General features: G+C 37.8%; 2 protein-coding genes across 4 annotated transcripts in view; one reads left to right on the top strand and one right to left on the bottom strand.

Annotated features, from left to right (window-relative positions):
• The window catches only part of IDUA (alpha-L-iduronidase), a 64008-nt gene that overhangs the window by 38895 nt on the left and 5593 nt on the right, over positions 1-19520 (bottom strand). The gene's annotated exons all lie outside the window — the stretch shown is intronic.
• On the top strand, positions 1994-18878 carry SLC26A1 (solute carrier family 26 member 1). 2 transcript variants are annotated; one of them, XM_081944767.1, is made up of 3 exons: positions 1994-2242; positions 11078-11703; positions 15857-18878. In XM_081944767.1, exons 2-3 carry the CDS (start codon positions 11101-11103, stop codon positions 17357-17359), a joined length of 2106 nt encoding a protein of 701 aa, XP_081800893.1. In that variant the 5' UTR covers positions 1994-2242; positions 11078-11100; the 3' UTR covers positions 17360-18878. The 2 variants fall into 2 exon arrangements, with proteins under 2 accessions (XP_081800893.1, XP_081800892.1); XM_081944766.1 differs by lacking the exon at positions 1994-2242 and adding an exon at positions 8876-9326.

Genomic DNA, 19520 nt, shown 5'->3' on the forward strand with positions numbered 1-19520 from the left:
AGAAGAATGTTCCATATAAATACATCAGCCAGCTGAATTGATTTCAGCAGAAAACGATGAACTGGAGAATTTTTTTTAAAAAACCATATATTAGCCTTCTTTAACTTGGTGCATCCAAAGATATTCAATTATAACTCTAGAATTTGAAGCAAGCACGCAGAAGGCTGAGAGAGAGAGCTTTCGACATGCTGACTGCAAACAAAATGAGAAGTTACCATATGTGCACACACATGCATATATTATTTTGGAAATTTAACCTGATCTGAATCTCTTAACTTTTTTCCTACCATTTAGATTCAGTCTCTAAAAGGAAGAAAGCAGAGTCAATTTGGATTCTCACGTCAACACATCGGAGAATGAGGAGTTACTCTATGTACATACACATACATATATTATTTTGGAAATGTAACTTCTGAAATTGTTTGCTTTCTATAAAAAAAACCCTCATTACTGAATTGCCTTTTATGATATAAGGATGTAAGGTTTTTTTTTCTTATTTAAGAAAAACAAAAAGGTTTTGGAATTATACAGAAGCCTAGATTTCATGAAAGTATTCAACCTTTGATGACTTGTATGCTGGAATCACTTTTGGTTACTCCATTAAGCAAATCTATTTGGTTCTTATTCTATGTTTTAACATAGAATAATACATCTTTATAATACATCTTTATAATAGATAGATAATAGATAGTTTAGCTTGGTTAACTGAATGCCAGCCATGTGCTGTGTTAAACAGCATTAAACATCTTATATCTAAACAAATATTGCAATTTGTATCAGTTGAATTCATCTCTGTGACATGCAGACGACAAAGTAAATGTACTATATTGCAGAAATGTTAAAACATACTATCAGACTACATAGTAACACAGGTAATATACTGTGAAAAAATTGTCATTACCATCTTTATCCCAAAAAATAACCAACCAAATATTTAAAATCCGTATATGGATGTGGCTAAAGACACATTGTTCTCTAGATATGTGAGCAGTAATGAGCTAGACCCTCACTCAATCATGATTGAAATAAACCACTGAAATTGGTAGTGAGTTAATCATGATTAACAGAATCTAAGTTTGGATCAGATTAAATTATCATCATACAGTATATTTGAAATATACATATGGAACTGGTTCACACATGACACAGCTCGTTTATAATAGAACTCAAGCTGTTCTGGACAGATGACAATTCCTTTGTAATATTAAAGAAACCTCCAAGTTATATAACAGTGATCTATACATGGGAGGAGGAGGAGGAGGAGGTGGTGGTAGTCTTGAGCTTCTAAGGAGACTTTTATCTTGTATTTGGTTGGGCCAAGCTCTCCAGGACCAAGGACAGTTCCATAAAGAAAGATAAACAGTCCAACCAACTTGAAGCTGGCTGATGGCTGAATGTGCAAGCCCCCTCAAACATTATTACAGTAAGCAATAGCAAGACTTTAATGTTTCCAGCCAGCTTTTATCAGTCTAATTAGAAAACTTTGTACTGTGTACTGAAAAACATAAATTCCAGATGCTGGTAGGCTAAACTTTGATTCTTCAAAATCACTCCTCTGATTTTACTCTATGCTTTCTGTCATTCCTGCTTAATCTTTTGTGGAATCAGAAGGTGCCTTAGGTAAAATCAAGTCTCAGGTTTTGGAAAAGGTGGAAGAGGAAGAAGTCTGATGAGTAAGAAGCAAAACAGTACAGAGATATTTTTTTGCTCCAACCGTATTACTATCCTAAACAGCCTAGAATTCTAATCCAATCCCACTCCAACATAAAGTCTGATATTTAATTTGAAAGCAAAAGGAGCAGGAGACACTTCAAAAGCCAGTCCCTAAGGATATAACTTCTAACTGTTCAGCAATGTTTAGGAATAGCGAGCCTGACCTCCACATTTCATTTGTGGAGGATGCTGGAGGAGGAGTAGAAGGAAGCTCTGTGTATCTTGGCTGTTCTTTCTCCTTCCTCCAACAAAATCCCTCCAACGGGTTTCTCAGCACTGAAAGCCAAAATAATTCTGCAAACGGGCTCTGCAAAATGCCTATGAATTGCATAAGGACTCAGAACTGAGAGTGGACAAAGAGAGCTTTCTATCTGATCAAAAAGATGCAGCCTGCCATTTCCTATTGCTCAGCCAGCCTAGCTCGGCTAGCTAATTCTCCATGCTTTCCTCGGCAACGGGGACAGAGCGAGAGGGAGGGAAAAGAAGAGACATGAAAATCAAGAGCCTTACAGCTGCTTGCCTGATGGAGGTATGTTTCTAAATTAACCTTCAGTATTTTTACTGTCACTGAGTATTATTCATTCTGGCATTCTAGGGAGGAAAAACAACAGCCGCAGAACCGAAGCAAAACAGAACTGTCTCAAAAAGGGTTTTAATCAGTAAACAAGCTTGAAATGAATAGATCCATGCTGTCGTTTTGTTGATACCTTTCTGAATTCAACCTTAGGCTATGAAAGCTGAGACGTGGCAGCAGAGTTATCTTTTGATGATTACTTTTGTTGTTTTTGCTAATGCGTTAATTACAGTTTGATTGCATTTCTCTTTCTTACTGGACTATAAACCACAGTGAGTCACTTTGAATATGGCACTCTATAAAGATAACACATAAACAAACCTAGTAAATTCTGCTTTAAATATGAAATACAAATAAGTATTCGATAGCTCTGCTTTTTAAAATACTTCTTCTTAGTATGGGAATGAATACTCAAATGTCTGGACTGAATGCTTATGCTATTCAGTTATAATACAACAGGTATTAGGCAGCCAACTTCCACCAGAAATGAGAGTGTTAAAATTTTCTTTGCACAATTATATCCATTGGTCTAAGGAAAGAAAGTCCCTAGGTAGGGAGAAAAAAGTGCAGGATTTAATCTTTAATGATTAGCCTACAGTGGAAAAACAACATTATTTTGTTCTTAGTTAGTAAGGTATTATATTATTACTTTATTAAAGTCTGAACCAGTGACTCAACCCTATTCTTGGTTAAAAATCAATGATGAAATAATGGTTTCACAAATTAAAAACTAACCATTGTCAGGTTAAATGTTATTTGGGTGCAATACAATGTTGGAAGTGGCACCAAAGTTCTAAATTCCAGCAACAAGAGGTCATATGGTACATAAGAGTAACTTTTTAAGGGATAAAGCAATATAAAGTCATTAAGCAACAAACTGACTCAAAAACTACAGCCAGAAGTAGTTTTGGATATTTTGCTACAAAAGATTTTTATGGTAATGAAAGGAACCATTCCTATGAATAGATGCATTTTCTATCATGGAAATGGAAAAGGCAAAGTAGATTTTTTGATTATTATTTTTTTCAAAAATGGCTTTCTTGTTATAAAAGATTCCATTGCAGTTTCACCCAAACCGTAATTTCTGACTACCTTTTGCAAAATGTAAGTTATGAGAAATTGCTTGATATGACATTAAGATGAGTTGAAGAATTTGGACTGTGAAAGCGGGATTTTAATTATTTAGGATGCGATGCGTGTTGCCCCTTTTTAATGTAAACAATTATTTGTGTTGCTGCAGGTTTACATTTCTTGTCTCACATAGCCCTATTTGTAAAGCAAATTAAGCCCATCCCATGCCTCCTTTATTTAGTAAGATTCTGCAGTAGCAGTGGAAAAATGGCAGAATCTGGGTTTTATATAGCTACAATTTACATTAGCCATGGCAGAACAAACTATTTGGCACAGTTTACATAACATAGCCAAGAAACAGCAATCCACAGATTGAATCTTGCCAAAAGTGCTTCATAGGGTTGTTTTATTCCTAGCAGAATTGTTCTTTTTTTCTGGTTAGGCAACACTGAAAGAGATTGATCCTCAACCTCCAAGAATGTCTTATAAGTGGCATGTTTTAAGTTCCTAATTTTGCTGCTATAGATAGAGCAGAGGGTAAGGTGGATCTGTTTACTACAAGAAAAAACATCTCCAGGTATAGACTCACAAATTTATTTTGCTTGTAGTGGACATTCTAATATTTAAAACATTCAAACTGATCTCCCTCTATGGATCCATAGAGGGTATCTTGAGATGTTCTAGGCTTCCCAAGTGACCTTCCGTCATCCTCCTCCTTGATCACATTCTGGAATTCTGGTGCCAGCTTGAGATCATCCAAGTGGTCTTCCTATCCTTTTCATCTCATATGCAGATGACTGATAGCATGGTCCACTCTATCAACGCCACACTCTGATTACATTTTTCATAACTTCTTTGAGGGCTCCAGTGTTTGAGATTACTTGGCAAGACACCTCTTAAGTGCTCTTTCCTTAGCAAAGGGCCAGGAGAGGCACAATGAATTTCTGTGCCCTGAAGAAGCAGCTATACAGGCTTACAGAGGATAATTGGTGCTTACAGCTGATAACTGGGAATTTATGACTTTGATCACGTTATCTGGGAGGAAACGCAGTATATAGGAAGTAGCAAGAGATATGCTGTTGGATAACAGACTCCTTAACAGCTAGCAAGTTATTATCTATGAGAGTTTAACCATGAGAACTGTAGGTGGCTCTTGAAAGTCAAAGCGATAATGCTTTTGCTTGAGAAAAAGGACTAGGAGTGACATGAAAGCAGTGTTCCAATATCTCAGGGGCTGCCACAAAGAAGAGGGAGTCAAGCTATTCTCCAAAGCACCTGAGAGCAGGTCAAGAGGGAGTCAAGCTATTCTCCAAAGCACCTGAGAGCAGGTCAAGAGGGAGTCAAGCTATTCTCTAAAGCACCTGAGGGCAGATCAAGAAGCAATGGATGGAAAGTAATCAAGGAGAGAAGCAACCTAGAACTAAGGAGAATTTTCCTGACAGTTAGAACGATTAATCAGTGGAACAACCATCTCCAGAAGTTGTAAATGCTCCAACAATGGACATTTTAAAGAAGAGATTGGACAACCATTTGTCTGAAGTGGTGTAGGGTATCCTGCTTGAGCAGGGGTTGGACTAGAAGATGTCTAAAGTTCCTTCCAACTCTGTTATTCTGAGATTAGAGCAAAGGAATGTACTATTGGCATGTAGGAAGGAAGTCAAACCTGCCCTGCCATTCAATCTTCCCTCCTTCCTCACATTTTCAGTTATTTCGGGGGCAAAAGGTGAGACATTACACTAAAACAAAAGATAACAAACTTGACTAAGAGGCGGAGACTGGCCAAAGGTGGTAGCCCATTCACGTAAGCATTCCTTTCAGGATAAACGAAAAAAATCCCTTCCTCTGTGTGATTGTAACCTCCAACTGCAATACTACTTAAGCAGGAAGCCAGCTGATATGGTAAATGAACACAGAAATACCACAAGCTCAACAGGGAGCCTAAATACCTAGCACCTACTTTTGGCCATGCAGCTAACTATAGTTTCCAATATAGGTAGTCCTCGACTTAAAACCCCAGTTGAGCCCAACATTTCTGTGGCTAAGCAAGGCAGTTGTTGAGAGAGTTTTTGCCCCATTTTATGACCTTTCTTGCCACAGTTGTTAAGTGAATTACTGCAGTTGTTGGGTTAGTAAGCTGGTTGTTAAGTGAATCTGGCTTTTCCACCAACTTGGCTTGTCAGAAGGTTGCAAAAAGGGGATCACGTGACTCCAGGACACTGCAACCATCATAAATATGAATAAGTTGCCAAGCAGGTCTGAATTTTGATCACGATACCAGGGTGATGCTGCAGCCATCGTAAGTGTGAAAAACACTCATAAGTCACATTTTTCAGTGCCATTCTAACTTTGAATGGTGTTGTAAGTCGAAGACTGCCTAGTGGGCAGGCTTTGTTTCTGAGAGGAACAAGGAAAAAGTATAAAAGTAATCACTTGACAGCTGTAATTCTGCTGCAATCTTCAATTGCTGTTCCTTGGCATCAGGCTGTCTAATAAACTCCATCTCTGCCTCAAGCAACTTGCTTGTTCTATGGAAGACCTGGCCTAAATTTGAACCCAGAACTGCCTTCTAGCAAGCAGTTCTCTCTAAATTGATGCCACCTTTATGTTCTAGAGTGGAACTTGCATTCTCTTATTGGCCATGGCAGTGGAAGTCACTGGAAGCTATAATCCTAATGCACCTTTGGAAGAATATAAGTATAAGACTCACCTTTTTCCCTCAAAAAAGAGAGTGAAAATCTGGGCGCGTCTTAAACACTGAATACAGCATTTTTTTTTGCCTCCCAAAACCCCTCCCCCTTTGCAAAAATGGCCGTGCATAGCCTTTGGGAGGCTTCCAGAGTGCTCCTGGGGGCTGGGGAAGGCTAAGATGAGTGAAAAAAGGGCATTTTTTTGCTCGTTTTTGCCCCACCAGCCCCTAGGAGCACTCTATAAGCCTCCTAAAGGCTATGCATGCCCTTTCTGGGGGCCAAAAACCGGCCCACTTTTTGCGAAAAATGGCCCATTTTTGGGAGGTCTGCAGAGTAGAAAAACTTTTAAAAAATTTGCTTCTTCAAAATCTTGGTGCGTCTTATACTCCAAAAATTACGGTAGTTCTCAGTCTGAAGTTTATACACCCATATTTTCCGAGCTAATATGTAAATCAGCAAAAGAATTTGAAAATGGAATGGACCTGGTCAGGAACTGGAGAAAAAAACATACCAGGATTTATCCCTATAGGAGAGTGATGGCTAACTTTTTTGTAATCATGTGTGTGCACCCATAATGCAATGCCCATGTGACACACACACCCCGGTGCATGAATGCACCACCCTGCGCATGCACGTGTGACCCCACACATGTGCCCCACACCACTGCCCCCTGCATGCGCGCACATCTCCCGCATGCACCCCGGCCCTGTGCATGTGTGGCAGAGACCTGAAAATCAGCTGGCTGGCTGGAGGTGTATGCATGCATGCAGTGTGGAGCCGGAGCAACAGCTCGTGTGTCCGCAGAGAGGGCTGGCACGCATGCCATAGGTTCGCCAACACGGCTATAAGAGAAATGTTTGGGCATCAAATCAGAAGGTTCTCGACTGTTCTGTTCTAAGCCTTCTCCCCTTCCTCCTGGTCATGTGACTCAGAACAGAGCACACAGACACGTAGATGTAATATGAGACACATGTGCACAGATCCAATACATTCCACAGAAGAAAATACAAAATACAAACACTTTCTATGATCACTGGTAGTAAAGAGGTTATTAACCATTGTAGAAGTCATGATTTGCATACTTTCACAAGATGATTATACACAAGAAACATCAACTAGGAAATGTAAAAGGTTCAGCTATATCTATCTAGAACTCTAGCTGTTAAGTAGTACATTAAACATTTATTTAAATAGCAGAGGTGTTTAGTTGGGTTTTTACCTTATCTGCAGTGATAAGGCAAAACATTAACAGAACGTATATAAATATTTATTACTGTATCTAATCAGTGTGTAACTTTGTTTTCCTTCAATTATTCCAATAGACCAAGATATTGTCATTTTTGTCTTACCTAATATATATTTCCATTGCTGTGGCTTTCACAATATCTTTCCATTTCAGCTTGTCTCATCTTAGTACTACCATTTTGTGTACAAAATTTTACAAAGCTCTTTAAATTAAAACATGACTATAAAACAGTACAATACTAAATTTTAAAGAATCTTACTTTACCAGTAGGAATTCTCACCCAACTAAATCTGTTATTTGCCAAGTCTGACAATTAACAAGTGCTTCCCCCAAACTGGTGCCCTTCAGAGGAATACAGTTACAACTCACATAAATTCCCATACTTGCTGGTAACTTGATAGTAAATATGACAACACAGCCTTGCAAAGGATAAATAGTTATTAATCCACTCACATTCTAGTTCTTAGTTATGTACTAAAATGGCATCCACAAACGGTGATGATTTAGTAAAGGTAATATTAAAATAAGCAAAAATTTCCAAACATATATTTAGCCAATTTAAATATAAGGTATAAGAATCTAGATAACTAATATATTCAAATGATGTGCATAACTATTTGCTTGAAAACAGCTAATATTTCACTGTTTATTTAATTTTTTGAGAGTAATCAAAATGACAAATATAAGGCTGATTAACCCCAATGTTTGACTGACTCCGGCATTAAGAAAAGTATCAGATATCCTCACATCAATGTAATTACACATCCCCTGACATCATTAGTTCTGATTGCTGCCTGAAATTATTATCTATGCTACGTAGTTTAAATTTCTGCAATTTTCTTACATGTTCTATCATCAGGCAAACCTATCAAGTAGAATTTTATCCTATCAACCTTTACTTATCAAGTAGAATTCTGTGGCACGTTAAAGGCATAACATGTTATCTTGCGAGCTCTGGATTGGACTAATATTTTTATTATTTATCAAATTTATCAGCCGCCCATCTTACCGGAGGGTAACACTGGATGACTTATAGCAGGCGTGTCAAACTCAAGGCCCGGGGACTGGATCTGGCCTGTGGGGTGCTTAGATCTGCATGCCAGTCCTTTGCTGGAAACAGCTGGAAATGGAGCTTGGGAGGTTGAGTTCTCTGGCAGAACAGTTGGGCCACCACAGCGCCCCCAACACGAGTGACCTTGAGCTGGCCACGCCCATCCCAGTCCCCCAAGGTCAAACACAACCCTGATGCAGCCCTCAATGAAATCCAGTTTGACAACCCTGGCTTACAATGTTAAAATATAAAACTACATAAATAGAATACTACAAACTGTAAAAACACAAAATACATAAGTAACATACACTATATTGCCAAAAGTATTCGCTCACAACTGCTTCCGATTATGTGGAAGGGTGAGCAAATACTTTTGGCAATATAGTGTATATTACTATTATGGATTTTTGAATTTTCTATTTAAAATAACTGAAGCTGTATCTTAGAAGGTAACCTTGCTTCAATTATTGATGCTAAAACGAATTTAATCCTTGCAATCTAAATACTTCAGAATTTTTTTTGCTGATTCTCCAATAAATTAAGCCACCTATGTGCATCATATTAAAAATAAGCACAAGTGGTTTTTTTTTTTTAAAAAAGAACCAAATTACTGGGTTTTCTCTTCAATTAACTTCTTCCAGTTAAAAAACTATTGGGGGTGAAGGGGACTGGATCAATTATTACACAGTCTAAAGGGGTATTGCTTGTTTAATATTTACCATTAAATACTGAACAATTTAGAAGATTTGGAAAAAAGTCAAGATGGATCATGAGGAAGCTTCAGACTGCACTTTGTAATCCTTCGTTCATGCTCTTCAATCTTTACCTAGCTCTGACTATTGCTTGTTTGCGTTACCGCCTACATGTATTAAAAGATATCTTCTACAGTCTTTAGTGCTGACTTGCTCCGATGCAGTTGACCAGAAAGGCAGTGAGATTCAAGAGGGCTCATCATTATCATACCTACACTGCAGAACAAGACAAGTAAGAATAAAGCTTCCCCCCTCCTCCCCCCATTTCACAGATGAAGGAACCTGCAAATGCATCAGCAGATTCATTAGAACAAGGAATTGTTGTTTTTTAATCAGAAGAAGTAAGTTTTTTTTAACTCAGTATAAGAATTTATACACCTATGGTTATTTACATTTGGTATTTTACAGGGTGTGCAGCTCAGTTCTCTTTAAATAAACTTCAAGAGAATCCTTAAAAATAAGTGATATTTTCTCAGGACAATTGCTGTAGTTTTCTGTTCAATAAAGACTTTCCTCCATTTTTGCCCAGCAAGAATTTTAGATACTCTCTCTTTATGGTGGGCCATACAAAGTTAGAAGACTTGCATAGCATTTCTGTTAATTTATAAATATGTACTGTTTATAGTATAAGCCAGAGGTCTCAACCTGTGGTCCACCGGGGGAGGGGGGTTGTTGTCACGGGGGAGGTCCACGAAGACTCTTGAGTTAAATCTTAGATGTCCATGGACATGGTCCATGACCACAAAAGAAGAAAAAGTTGAGAACCACTGGTGTAAGCAATCTTTATCATAATTTAATCCAGCCTTAAATTTCAATAAACTTGCCATTAAGGATGTGGTTTCATGGTTCTTTCAAAGTGGAAGAGGAGTTCCATGCATGCTATTATTTTATCATTTGATCTTTATCAGCTAAGAGTTAATGTTATCAGTTATGGCACTGTTTACTGCAAAATGCTCTTACTTCCCATTTTCCTCAACTATCGGTGTTCAGCTCACTTAAACCTGGGGAATATTAAGAGCAGCTGATTGATTGTCTTCTTGGGAGCTTACAAAACCATCCCAATAGTTTTTTTTCCCCCCCATCTGTGCTTCCATTCTGATTTTAATACAGGATTATAAATACCCTGGGGGTATGATAAGGCTGAACAAAAATATCTGGAATAAATATTATCCCTGTATGGAGATGTGCATATTAAAGGTTGACCTAAAAACTAGTTATTTGGCGCACTAATCTTCTGGTGGATGCAATGAGATTTTTAATTAGCTGCTTCACAATCCATGCCCATACTGTGAGCCAGTTGCCAAGTGCCCAAATTGAGAGCATGTGACTATAGAAGAGGTTGTTGCAGTCACAGCTTTAAGGATGGGTTGTAGATACTTTTTCAGGCTCCGTGTAACTTCAACCTGTCATTAAGCAACTGGTCACTAAGCAATTTATTGTCTCTTAGCAGATATACATCCTGTCTTTCACTGAGTATTACTTTTTTATAATAAGACTGGCAATCATCAACAAAAATCACCATTTGTGGCCTTTCCAGGTGGCTTCCAAAAAGAAATGGAGGAATTGTGATGTGCTTAACAACCATGTGATTCACTTAACAGCTGCCTCACTTAATAGCAGAAGTCCCAGTCCCAATTGTGGTCCAGTCCCAGTTTGAGGACTGCCTATATTGCTTCAAAGCTGTGCAAGTAGTTTCTTGTCTGAGTTTCTATTGTGCATAATGGTTTTTTAAATCAGATAATGTAATATGTATTTATGACCAGCATAATAAAACAAAATATATTTTTTCTTGCTATTTCTATTATAGTAAACTTAATATTTTAAAGTTGGTTCGACTGACGCAGAATCAGTTTGATTAGGAAACCTGTTGAATAAAAATAATAATGAATATTCAAATAATGCATTGGTTTGCTTAAGTCCCATTAATAAGAAAGTTGCAAGTGTCTTTAATGATTTTCAAGCAGTAATATTTTTAAATCACAGGAACTGATTAAAGCTGGTCCAGAATGAAACAAGAAATGGAAACAGTCACAGCAGAAAATGGATCTCTTCTCCAGTTTTACATGGAAAGAAAGATTCCCGAAAAAGTGAGCAAAATAGCAGTTATCAAAAACCTGCTAAGAAAAAAATGTTCCTGCAGCATAAAAACAACGAAAAAGGCCATTCTGGATTTCTTCCCTGTGTTACGATGGCTTCCCAAATACAACTGCAAAGAATACATCTGGGGAGATGTTATGTCGGGATTGATCATTGGGATCATTTTAGTTCCTCAAGCAATCGCCTATTCTCTGTTGGCTGGCTTGAAGCCAATTTATAGCCTTTACACCTCGTTTTTTGCCAACATCATTTATTTTCTCATGGGCACCTCCAGACACGTGTCTGTGGGCATTTTCAGTTTATTAAGCTTAATGGTTGGACAGGTTGTGGATCGAGAATTGCTGCTGGCAGGATTCAACCTGAATGATGACCCACAAGGCGTTGGTGACCAGGCCCATTTGAACTTCACGGTCTACAATTTTACCCTTGGGATGACAAACAATGAATGTGGGAAAGAATGCTATGCTATTGGAGTAGCTACAGCACTGACCTTCATGGCTGGAGTTTATCAGGTATAGTCTTTCCCTACCATTGCTCAACCCATATAGATTTGCAAATGTAAACTTAAAAGTGTGGTCCATCTTAAGAGGCAAATATTTCTTATTTAGAAGTAAAATCTGTTCCGGTTCTTATTCCAAGATGGGAGAAAGATGCAGGAGAAATGAATTGGAAGCAGGCTGAAGTTGGAAAGGAGGTCTCTATTTATTTGGTAGCCAGAAACAAGTGACAACAGCATGTTTCTCGAGTGGCCGACAAATTGGGGTTGAGAGTGGATGGACTTTTGTATAATTTGGGGGGCTTTGTGATTGACAGGCCTGTTCCTTCCCTTTAATATTTTAATGGATGTTGCCAGATTCCTATGGGGTCATGACTGGCTCTACAGGCAAAAGGGGAAATGCAAATCCTAGGTGTTTCCTTTGTCTGAGCTAATCCTGTCAGTTTCGGATCCTTGCCTATTGTGCTGCTTATTCAGAACTGTTGACTTGCCCTTTATTTATGAGTAGAGTGGCATAGCTTTATGAATGGATACAAAGCCTAACCTCTTCAGGCTACTGCTTGAGGCTGTTTTCTTATAGCAGATTTTTCTCCTCTTTTCCTTTGGGGGAAATATTTTATTCTGCCTCTTTTAATATTCTGTAGAGTATTTTATTCTGGGGAGGGGGGACCTCCCCACAGAAGCAAGGGGAACCCCCATAAGAACAATTAAAAGCAATCAAATATCAAACAGAAGTAAGTTAAGATAATTTGATATCTCTTTTATTTGCTGCAAAGAAAATTAGGGGAGCTTCTTTCTATTTTGTGTTATTCTTTCTTTCTGCATTTTTGCTTTCTTTCTTTTTTTTCTATTGCTCTATCTTTACTCTTTTTTAGTTTATGGTAGTTTTTAATGGATTTTGAACAGTGGTGGGATTCAAATAATTTAACAACCAGTTCTCTACCCTAATGATTTCTTCCAACAACCAGTTCATCAAACTGCTCAGAAAGTTAACAACCGGTTTTCCCAAAGTGGTGCGAACTGGCTGAATCCCACCACTGGTTTTGTATAACTTTTAATACATTTAAAAAGATAGTTATAAGCCCGGTGAGACAAATAAATAGTAAATAAACAGAGTAACAGAGTGAATGCTTGTAATTAAAGGAATTTTAAAAGAAGGCTTGGCAGATCTTTCTGTGACGATTCAAATTAAATTACTTGGACAATTTGTTTCACTTATTTATGTAATTCAATTCTCAGCCATCAAATCCCTCAACAACTCTGACTGGTTTATATATGTAACAACAACCCAACCTAAAACATCCAATTAATAGACTAACTCCACATCACAAAACAAAGAAACACCTTAGGAACTTGACCATGAGAAAGCACAATTTTTTAAAAAAGAATTTGCTGCTTTATCTGCTTTATGTTATTGTCATGCAATTATTTTGTCTGTCTGTTTTTATCTTATCTGAGTCTGACACCTGGGGAATATTAAGTTATCCTTTAAAGAAATAAATGCAATGTATTTAAATAAAAAATTTAAAACTTAAGGAGAAAAAGTATATAGGCTGTTTCCCTTATTATTTTACTTATCTAAAACCCTCACTTGGAAATGTAAAGCTTCTCCCAGCTGCTAGGCTAGAAACAGATAAGAAGGCACTCAAAGATAAAGGAATTTCTGATAACTAAGATTTTTTTTAAAGCAGAAAAAAGGGAATCAGGGTAATATGAAACAATACCATATCAAATGTAGACCTATTTGTAGTGAAATCAAAACTGAATTTCTTGTACCTCTTTCTCCTACGTGCACTGTTTGAAATCATTCTTAAAAGTCTCTCTCTTTTGAATGGGAAAACACTTATCTCTTATTTTGCAAATAGACTAATCTTTTTTAGGCTATTTGTTAGTGACCTTCTGAAAGCTAGGTTTCACATTGAGAAATAGGGTTGCACATTTCTCACTTTGCCCCTCAAGGGCAAACTCTGAGGTTTTCTAAATGTGATCTTAGCAAAATATCCTACAACTGGACTTAGGGACAGTTCTGTGTAATTTCATACATACAAACTGTTTTCCAGTGACACATCAAGCCAAGTCATAAAGAGACTACAGGAGCTGAAGAAACATGGGATAAAAAAGGGTTAGACACTGTAATAACTACTTACATAATTTACCAAAAGAGTAAAGACAGATATTTGGGGAGTGGGCTTACTTTAAAAATGTCAAATGTGTTGTTGGCAGAAATGTCCTTCTGGGTTTAGTTCCAAGTGGGAAAAAGACACTGGAAACATGGAGACTGCTTGGAAAGATGGTATAATAATGGTGGACAGGACCACATGGTTTGAGCTCCTGAACAGAAAAGTGGGACCACATGCTTCAAGATGTTGGGTGAAGAAGAAAACAGAGCGAGATGCTGAAAGTCCCTAGTTTTATGCCTTCTCTGCCGTTTGATCTTGATCTTGTATTCTGATTGGTTGTCAGACTCCCATAGAGCCATGCAGGGGCAACTCTGTAGACTGTGCTTTGAGTCCAAGTTTGGTTGCCTTGCTGGCTGATATAAGTTTCTGTAGAAGGTTAATCCTCTCTTTTTAAAAAAAAACAATTTTTATTTGTTTTTGAACAAGGACAAACATAAAAATAAAAATTAAAAAACCCATCTTCCATTACAAATTGTAGAAAGTGTGTCAGTTGGTTACAGTATTTCCATGCATCTCTTCCATAGTCACCACCTGCTTTTCATATCAAATCACATATTTTAAATTCACCTATATTCATGTATATCACAATTATTATATCTCGACCTTAATTTGACTATAATTGTTTTTATGTCCTTTTATATATAATATTCAAAATCTAGAATAGGATTATATGATAACATTCCATTAAATCTTCCTAAAATCATCCAATCACAATATATCTTTATAAAATATTCTAGATAAAGCTTTTAAACCTCCTCTCATAATCTCCATGTGTAGTTTATATAAAATTTCATATTATCAAACTAATATATCTATATGTATTGTTATCATTATTAATCATTATTTAACTATAGCTATTGTTGCTTCATTTTATACATACTACTAGTAAACTAAACTTAGCTTAATTTTTTATTATACGTTTTCATTGTATCTTTCCAGTAATAGTACGGTCTTATATCTCTTGCCATTTGTAGCATTAATGTTCTAGTTACTTTCTTAATAAATCTTGTATAAACTTCTCTTGGCAACATGTTATTCCTTTCGTATCTCATAAAAGCTTGAAATCCAACATCTGTTCTTTCCATCAGCTTATCTTTGGTTATCGCTAGTGCTTCTGTCAAGATTTCTCTCCTTATCTCCATCAATTTTTCTCTTTTTTCTTCTTCTGTGCTTTGAAGTCAGGGGTTGAGTTCCAATCCATCTATCTCCCCTTTCCATATTCCGCTCTTGCCATTACCAGCCCCGCTCACTTCGTTGCTAATCCTATCTTTGTTATGTAGAGTAGACTAGCTCAGGCTTTAATGGCTCATTGACAAAGTGGGGGGGGGCAGGAAACTGAAGAGAGCTACTTTGTCTTCAAAAACATGCTTCTCCCTTTTCACATCTTCGGAAATATAATATTCTGCCTTCTTAATATTTCCCAGGATATTTCAGTTTTCTAGCAGAGGGATGGGTTTTAACTTCCTACAGTGTGATGCACAGATAAAACACTTCTGCGTTTGCATACTCTTATTGTACTAATAATTGTCTGGATAATTCTATTATTTTTGCTATTATTTTTTTGTAAAATTGTGTTCTTCTTTGGTCCGAGATAAATTGGGGAAAAATAAGACATTCTAAAATGCCTCAAAGGTAGAACCCAGTGATGGGATTCAAAAATTTTTACTACCGGTTCTGTGGGCCTGACTTGGTGGGCGTGGCATAGGTGTGGCAGGGGAAGGATACTGTAAAATCTCCATTCCCTCCCCACTCCAGGGGAAGTTTACTGCAAAATCCCCATTCCCTCCCAATCAGCTGGGACTCGGGAGGCAGAGAATAAATGGGGGTGGGGCTAGTCAGAGGTGGTATTTACCAGTTCTCCGAATGACTCAAAATTTCCGCTACCAGTTCTCCAGAACTGGTCAGAACCTGCTGAATACCACCTCTGGTAGAAACATCTTCCAGCTAAATATCCCAAGCAGGGTTAACCTGATCTGGTTTTTCTTGCAGGTCCTGATGGGAATTTTTCACCTTGGGTTTGTATCCGTGTATCTTTCTGAACCGGTGCTGGATGGATTTGCCACTGGTGCTTCGTTAACTATTTTAACAGCTCAAGTTAAATACCTCATTGGAATAAAAATCCCACGCGCCCAGGGATATGGGCTCTTGATTACCACTTGGGCCAACGTTTTTCAGAACATTTCTCAAGCAAATCTATGCGATGTGATCACCAGCGCTATCTGCATTGCCGTACTGGTCACTGCGAAGGAACTGGGAGATAAGTACAAACACAAGCTCAGGATCCCTTTCCCCACAGAACTGGTGGTAATTGTGATTGCCACCCTGGTGTCCCATTATGGGAAACTGAAAGAAGTGTATGCATCCAGTGTATCGGGTGAAATTCCGACTGGATTTATACCACCTAAAGTGCCCAGCTTCCACCTTATGCAAAGAGTTGCTGTCGATGCTCTCCCACTCGCCATCGTTGGCTTTGCTTTCACCGTTTCGCTCTCCGAAATGTTTGCCAAGAAGTATGCCTATACTGTCAAGGCCAATCAGGAAATGTTTGCCATTGGCTTCTGTAATATCGTTCCAGCTTTCTTCCACTGCTTCGCTACCAGCGCAGCTCTAGCTAAGACCCTGGTCAAAACGTCCACTGGGTGCCAGACCCAGGTATCCAGCGTTGTGAGTGCTGTGGTTGTGTTGCTTGTGCTGCTATTCTTCGCTCCCCTCTTCTACAACCTACAGAAATGTGTTTTGGCTTGCATCATAATAGTGAGTCTAAGAGGAGCCCTTAGAAAATTCAAAGATATTCCTCAACGCTACCGCCTGGACAAAATAGATGCCTTGGTTTGGTGTGTCACCATGCTCTCATCTGCTCTGATCAGCACAGAAATGGGGTTGTTGGTGGGAGCTATTTTCTCAGTCTTCAGCATTATCGGCCGCACCCAGTGCCCACATGCCGCCTTGTTAGGGCAAATCGGGAACAGTGTCTTCTATGAAGATGACGAAGAGTATAAAGACCTTCTCCCAGTTCCGAAGATCAAAATTTTCCGTTTTGAAGCACCACTTTATTATGCAAACAAGGACTTCTTCCTAAAGTGCCTCCACAACAGGACAGGGCTGAATCCTGCACTTGAAGTTGCCAAAAGGAAAAAGTCCAGGAGGAAAGGGCAACAACATCTGGATAATAAATTAGGAGAGAAAGAAATGTCACCATGCTTGGTTCCAGAAGATGGTGACTTTCATGCAATCATCATCGACTGCTCTTCTATTCCATTTTTGGACACAGCTGGGGTGAGTGCATTAAAAGAAACATTCAAAGATTATCGGGAGCTGGAGATCAGCATACATTTGGCTTGCTGTAATCCTTCAGTGATATCTTCCCTGGAAAAAGGAGGCTATTTTAAGGGTGCAGACAAAGACATGCACAAATTGCTGTTTCATAGTATATCTAGTGCTGTCCAGTTTGTAAGAGAGAGGGAAATTGCAACGGATGACTCTGTGGTTTAATCCAGTAATTGGCAGTTTGGAGATTTTGTGTTCATCATAGACAGATTGTGGTTTCAACATGCTTGGACCTGAGTGCTTCCTTGAGTCCCCTTTGGTAACATGGAACACATCCCCAAAGCCTTTAGCTAAGTACTGTAACCCCCAAATGAAATCTTAATCAAATAAAGTTAGTCTATTGTTCAGTTTAACTATATACAAAATCAGTTTTGTTCTAACTCTGGTCATTGGATAGTGTTTTGACTCCTGCCATGAGTTCTTGTGTTCTGTTCTTCATTTAAAGGAAGGAGACCAAAAGCTTCTATCCTCAGCGTTGAAAAAAAGGAATGTTTGCCATTATGTTCAATCTCAAGGAAATGTGACTTATGTCAAGTGTTTCTGTAAACAAATAAGGTTCAAAGTGTTGTTTCCCACCATAATTTGTTAACTTGCTGCAACTCATTTTTGTAATACTAAGCCATTATTTAGCAATATGTCTGCTCAAGATATGCTGTTCACTTATGTCTTCTTTAATGAAGATTAGGTATTTCTTTCATGAAGTCCTGTACTTCTTTTGTTTTTCAAAGTTTCCTTTTAAGGTTTCATCCCGCGTTGGATGAATGAAGACTCTATTTCTTGATTTATCTTAATGGTATTTAAAATAAAAGCAAGAAACATTAGAAGTTCTGTCCATAAAGGACAAATCGCAGAATCACAATAGCTTCACTTACTTATGTCGGAGGTTCTTTGCTTGCTAAACTGCAGAGCATCTTCTCCTAAAACAATATTTTAAATGTGTATCTTATCAACCAGAAACAGCTCATGGCATTTTGTGATCAAAGACAAAATTGATACCTTTCACTGTAGTAGAAATAGCCTTGCTATCTAGGGCAATTTAGTCAATAACAGAGAAAACATAAATGTATTTTTCTAAACCATAATTACAGGTAGTCCTTGATTTACTAACACAATTGAGCCCAAATTTTATGTTGCTAAGTGAGGTAAGTTGTTAAGTGAATTTTGCTACATTTTATGACCTTTCTTGACACAGTTGTTAAATGAACCACTGCGGTTGTTAAGTTAGTAACATAGTTGTTAAATGAATTGCCAGAAGGTCGCCAAAGATGATCACATGACTCCAGGACACGGCAAAAGTCATAAATAGGAGTCCATTGCCAAGTGTCTGAATTTTGATCACATGATCATGGGGATGCTGAAATGGTTATAAGTGTGAAAAACGATTACAAGTCACCCTTTTCAATCCTATTATAACTTTGAATAGTCACTGAACAAATGGTTGTAAGTCAAGAACTACCTGGACTTTATTTTGGGGAGCTAGGAGAAGACATGATAGCAATATTCCAATATCTAAGGGAGTTCCAAAGCCCCTGAAGGCAGCACAAGCAGCAGTGGATTGAAAGTAATCAAGGAGAGAAACAACCTAGAATTAAGGAGTAATAAAAGAAAAAACCAGACTGTATGATTTCACCTCCAGGACCACTTCGTAGAAATTAATCTCTGATCAGAAGAAACTAACTATACACTTCTCCTTCCATACAGTTGTAAAGTTCCTCTTTCCTATATTTTGTCCACTGTGCTTTATTTATTGGTCTCAATTTTCTTCTTCATATAATTCATTACAAAGTATTTACTAATGTCCTTTGTGTACTTTTACAAAATACATCATATGCAATACCCTTCAATAGTTCAAAAGGGAAATCACTGAATCACACACCACAAACTTTCTGTCCAGTATTTCTATTCTCCCCAATGGATATCCCCAACTGATTTATATATATAAAAAAATAGTCCTCCATCTTCAAAGGGGCTTCAACTGACAGCCAACAAAGTGGAAAGTAAGTTGAAAGTATCCACTGTAATAGATGAATTGGTATCTCCTCCGAAAAACACTGCGCATATCACGTACATTTAAGGAAACCTTTTCTATTGTTTCTTCAGGGGTTGATAACACACATACCTCAAATTACATTTCTGATATGCATTCTTGCAATTTTAACTCACTGTCTGAAAAATCTCTGAACTAGAAGACAGCTGCTTCTTTAAGTGAGATCCACAAAATGGAATGTTTAATTTTTAAAAAATTATTGTTATTTTTTGAAGAAAACAGTTGATTCAGGGCCCATCAGAAGACAGTGCAGACCACATAGTTCTTCACTACTTCTTG

This window comes from Natrix helvetica, assembly GCF_964273705.1.
Source record: "Natrix helvetica genome assembly, chromosome: 2".
In the NCBI taxonomy this organism is placed as follows: Eukaryota; Metazoa; Chordata; class Lepidosauria; order Squamata; family Natricidae; genus Natrix; species Natrix helvetica.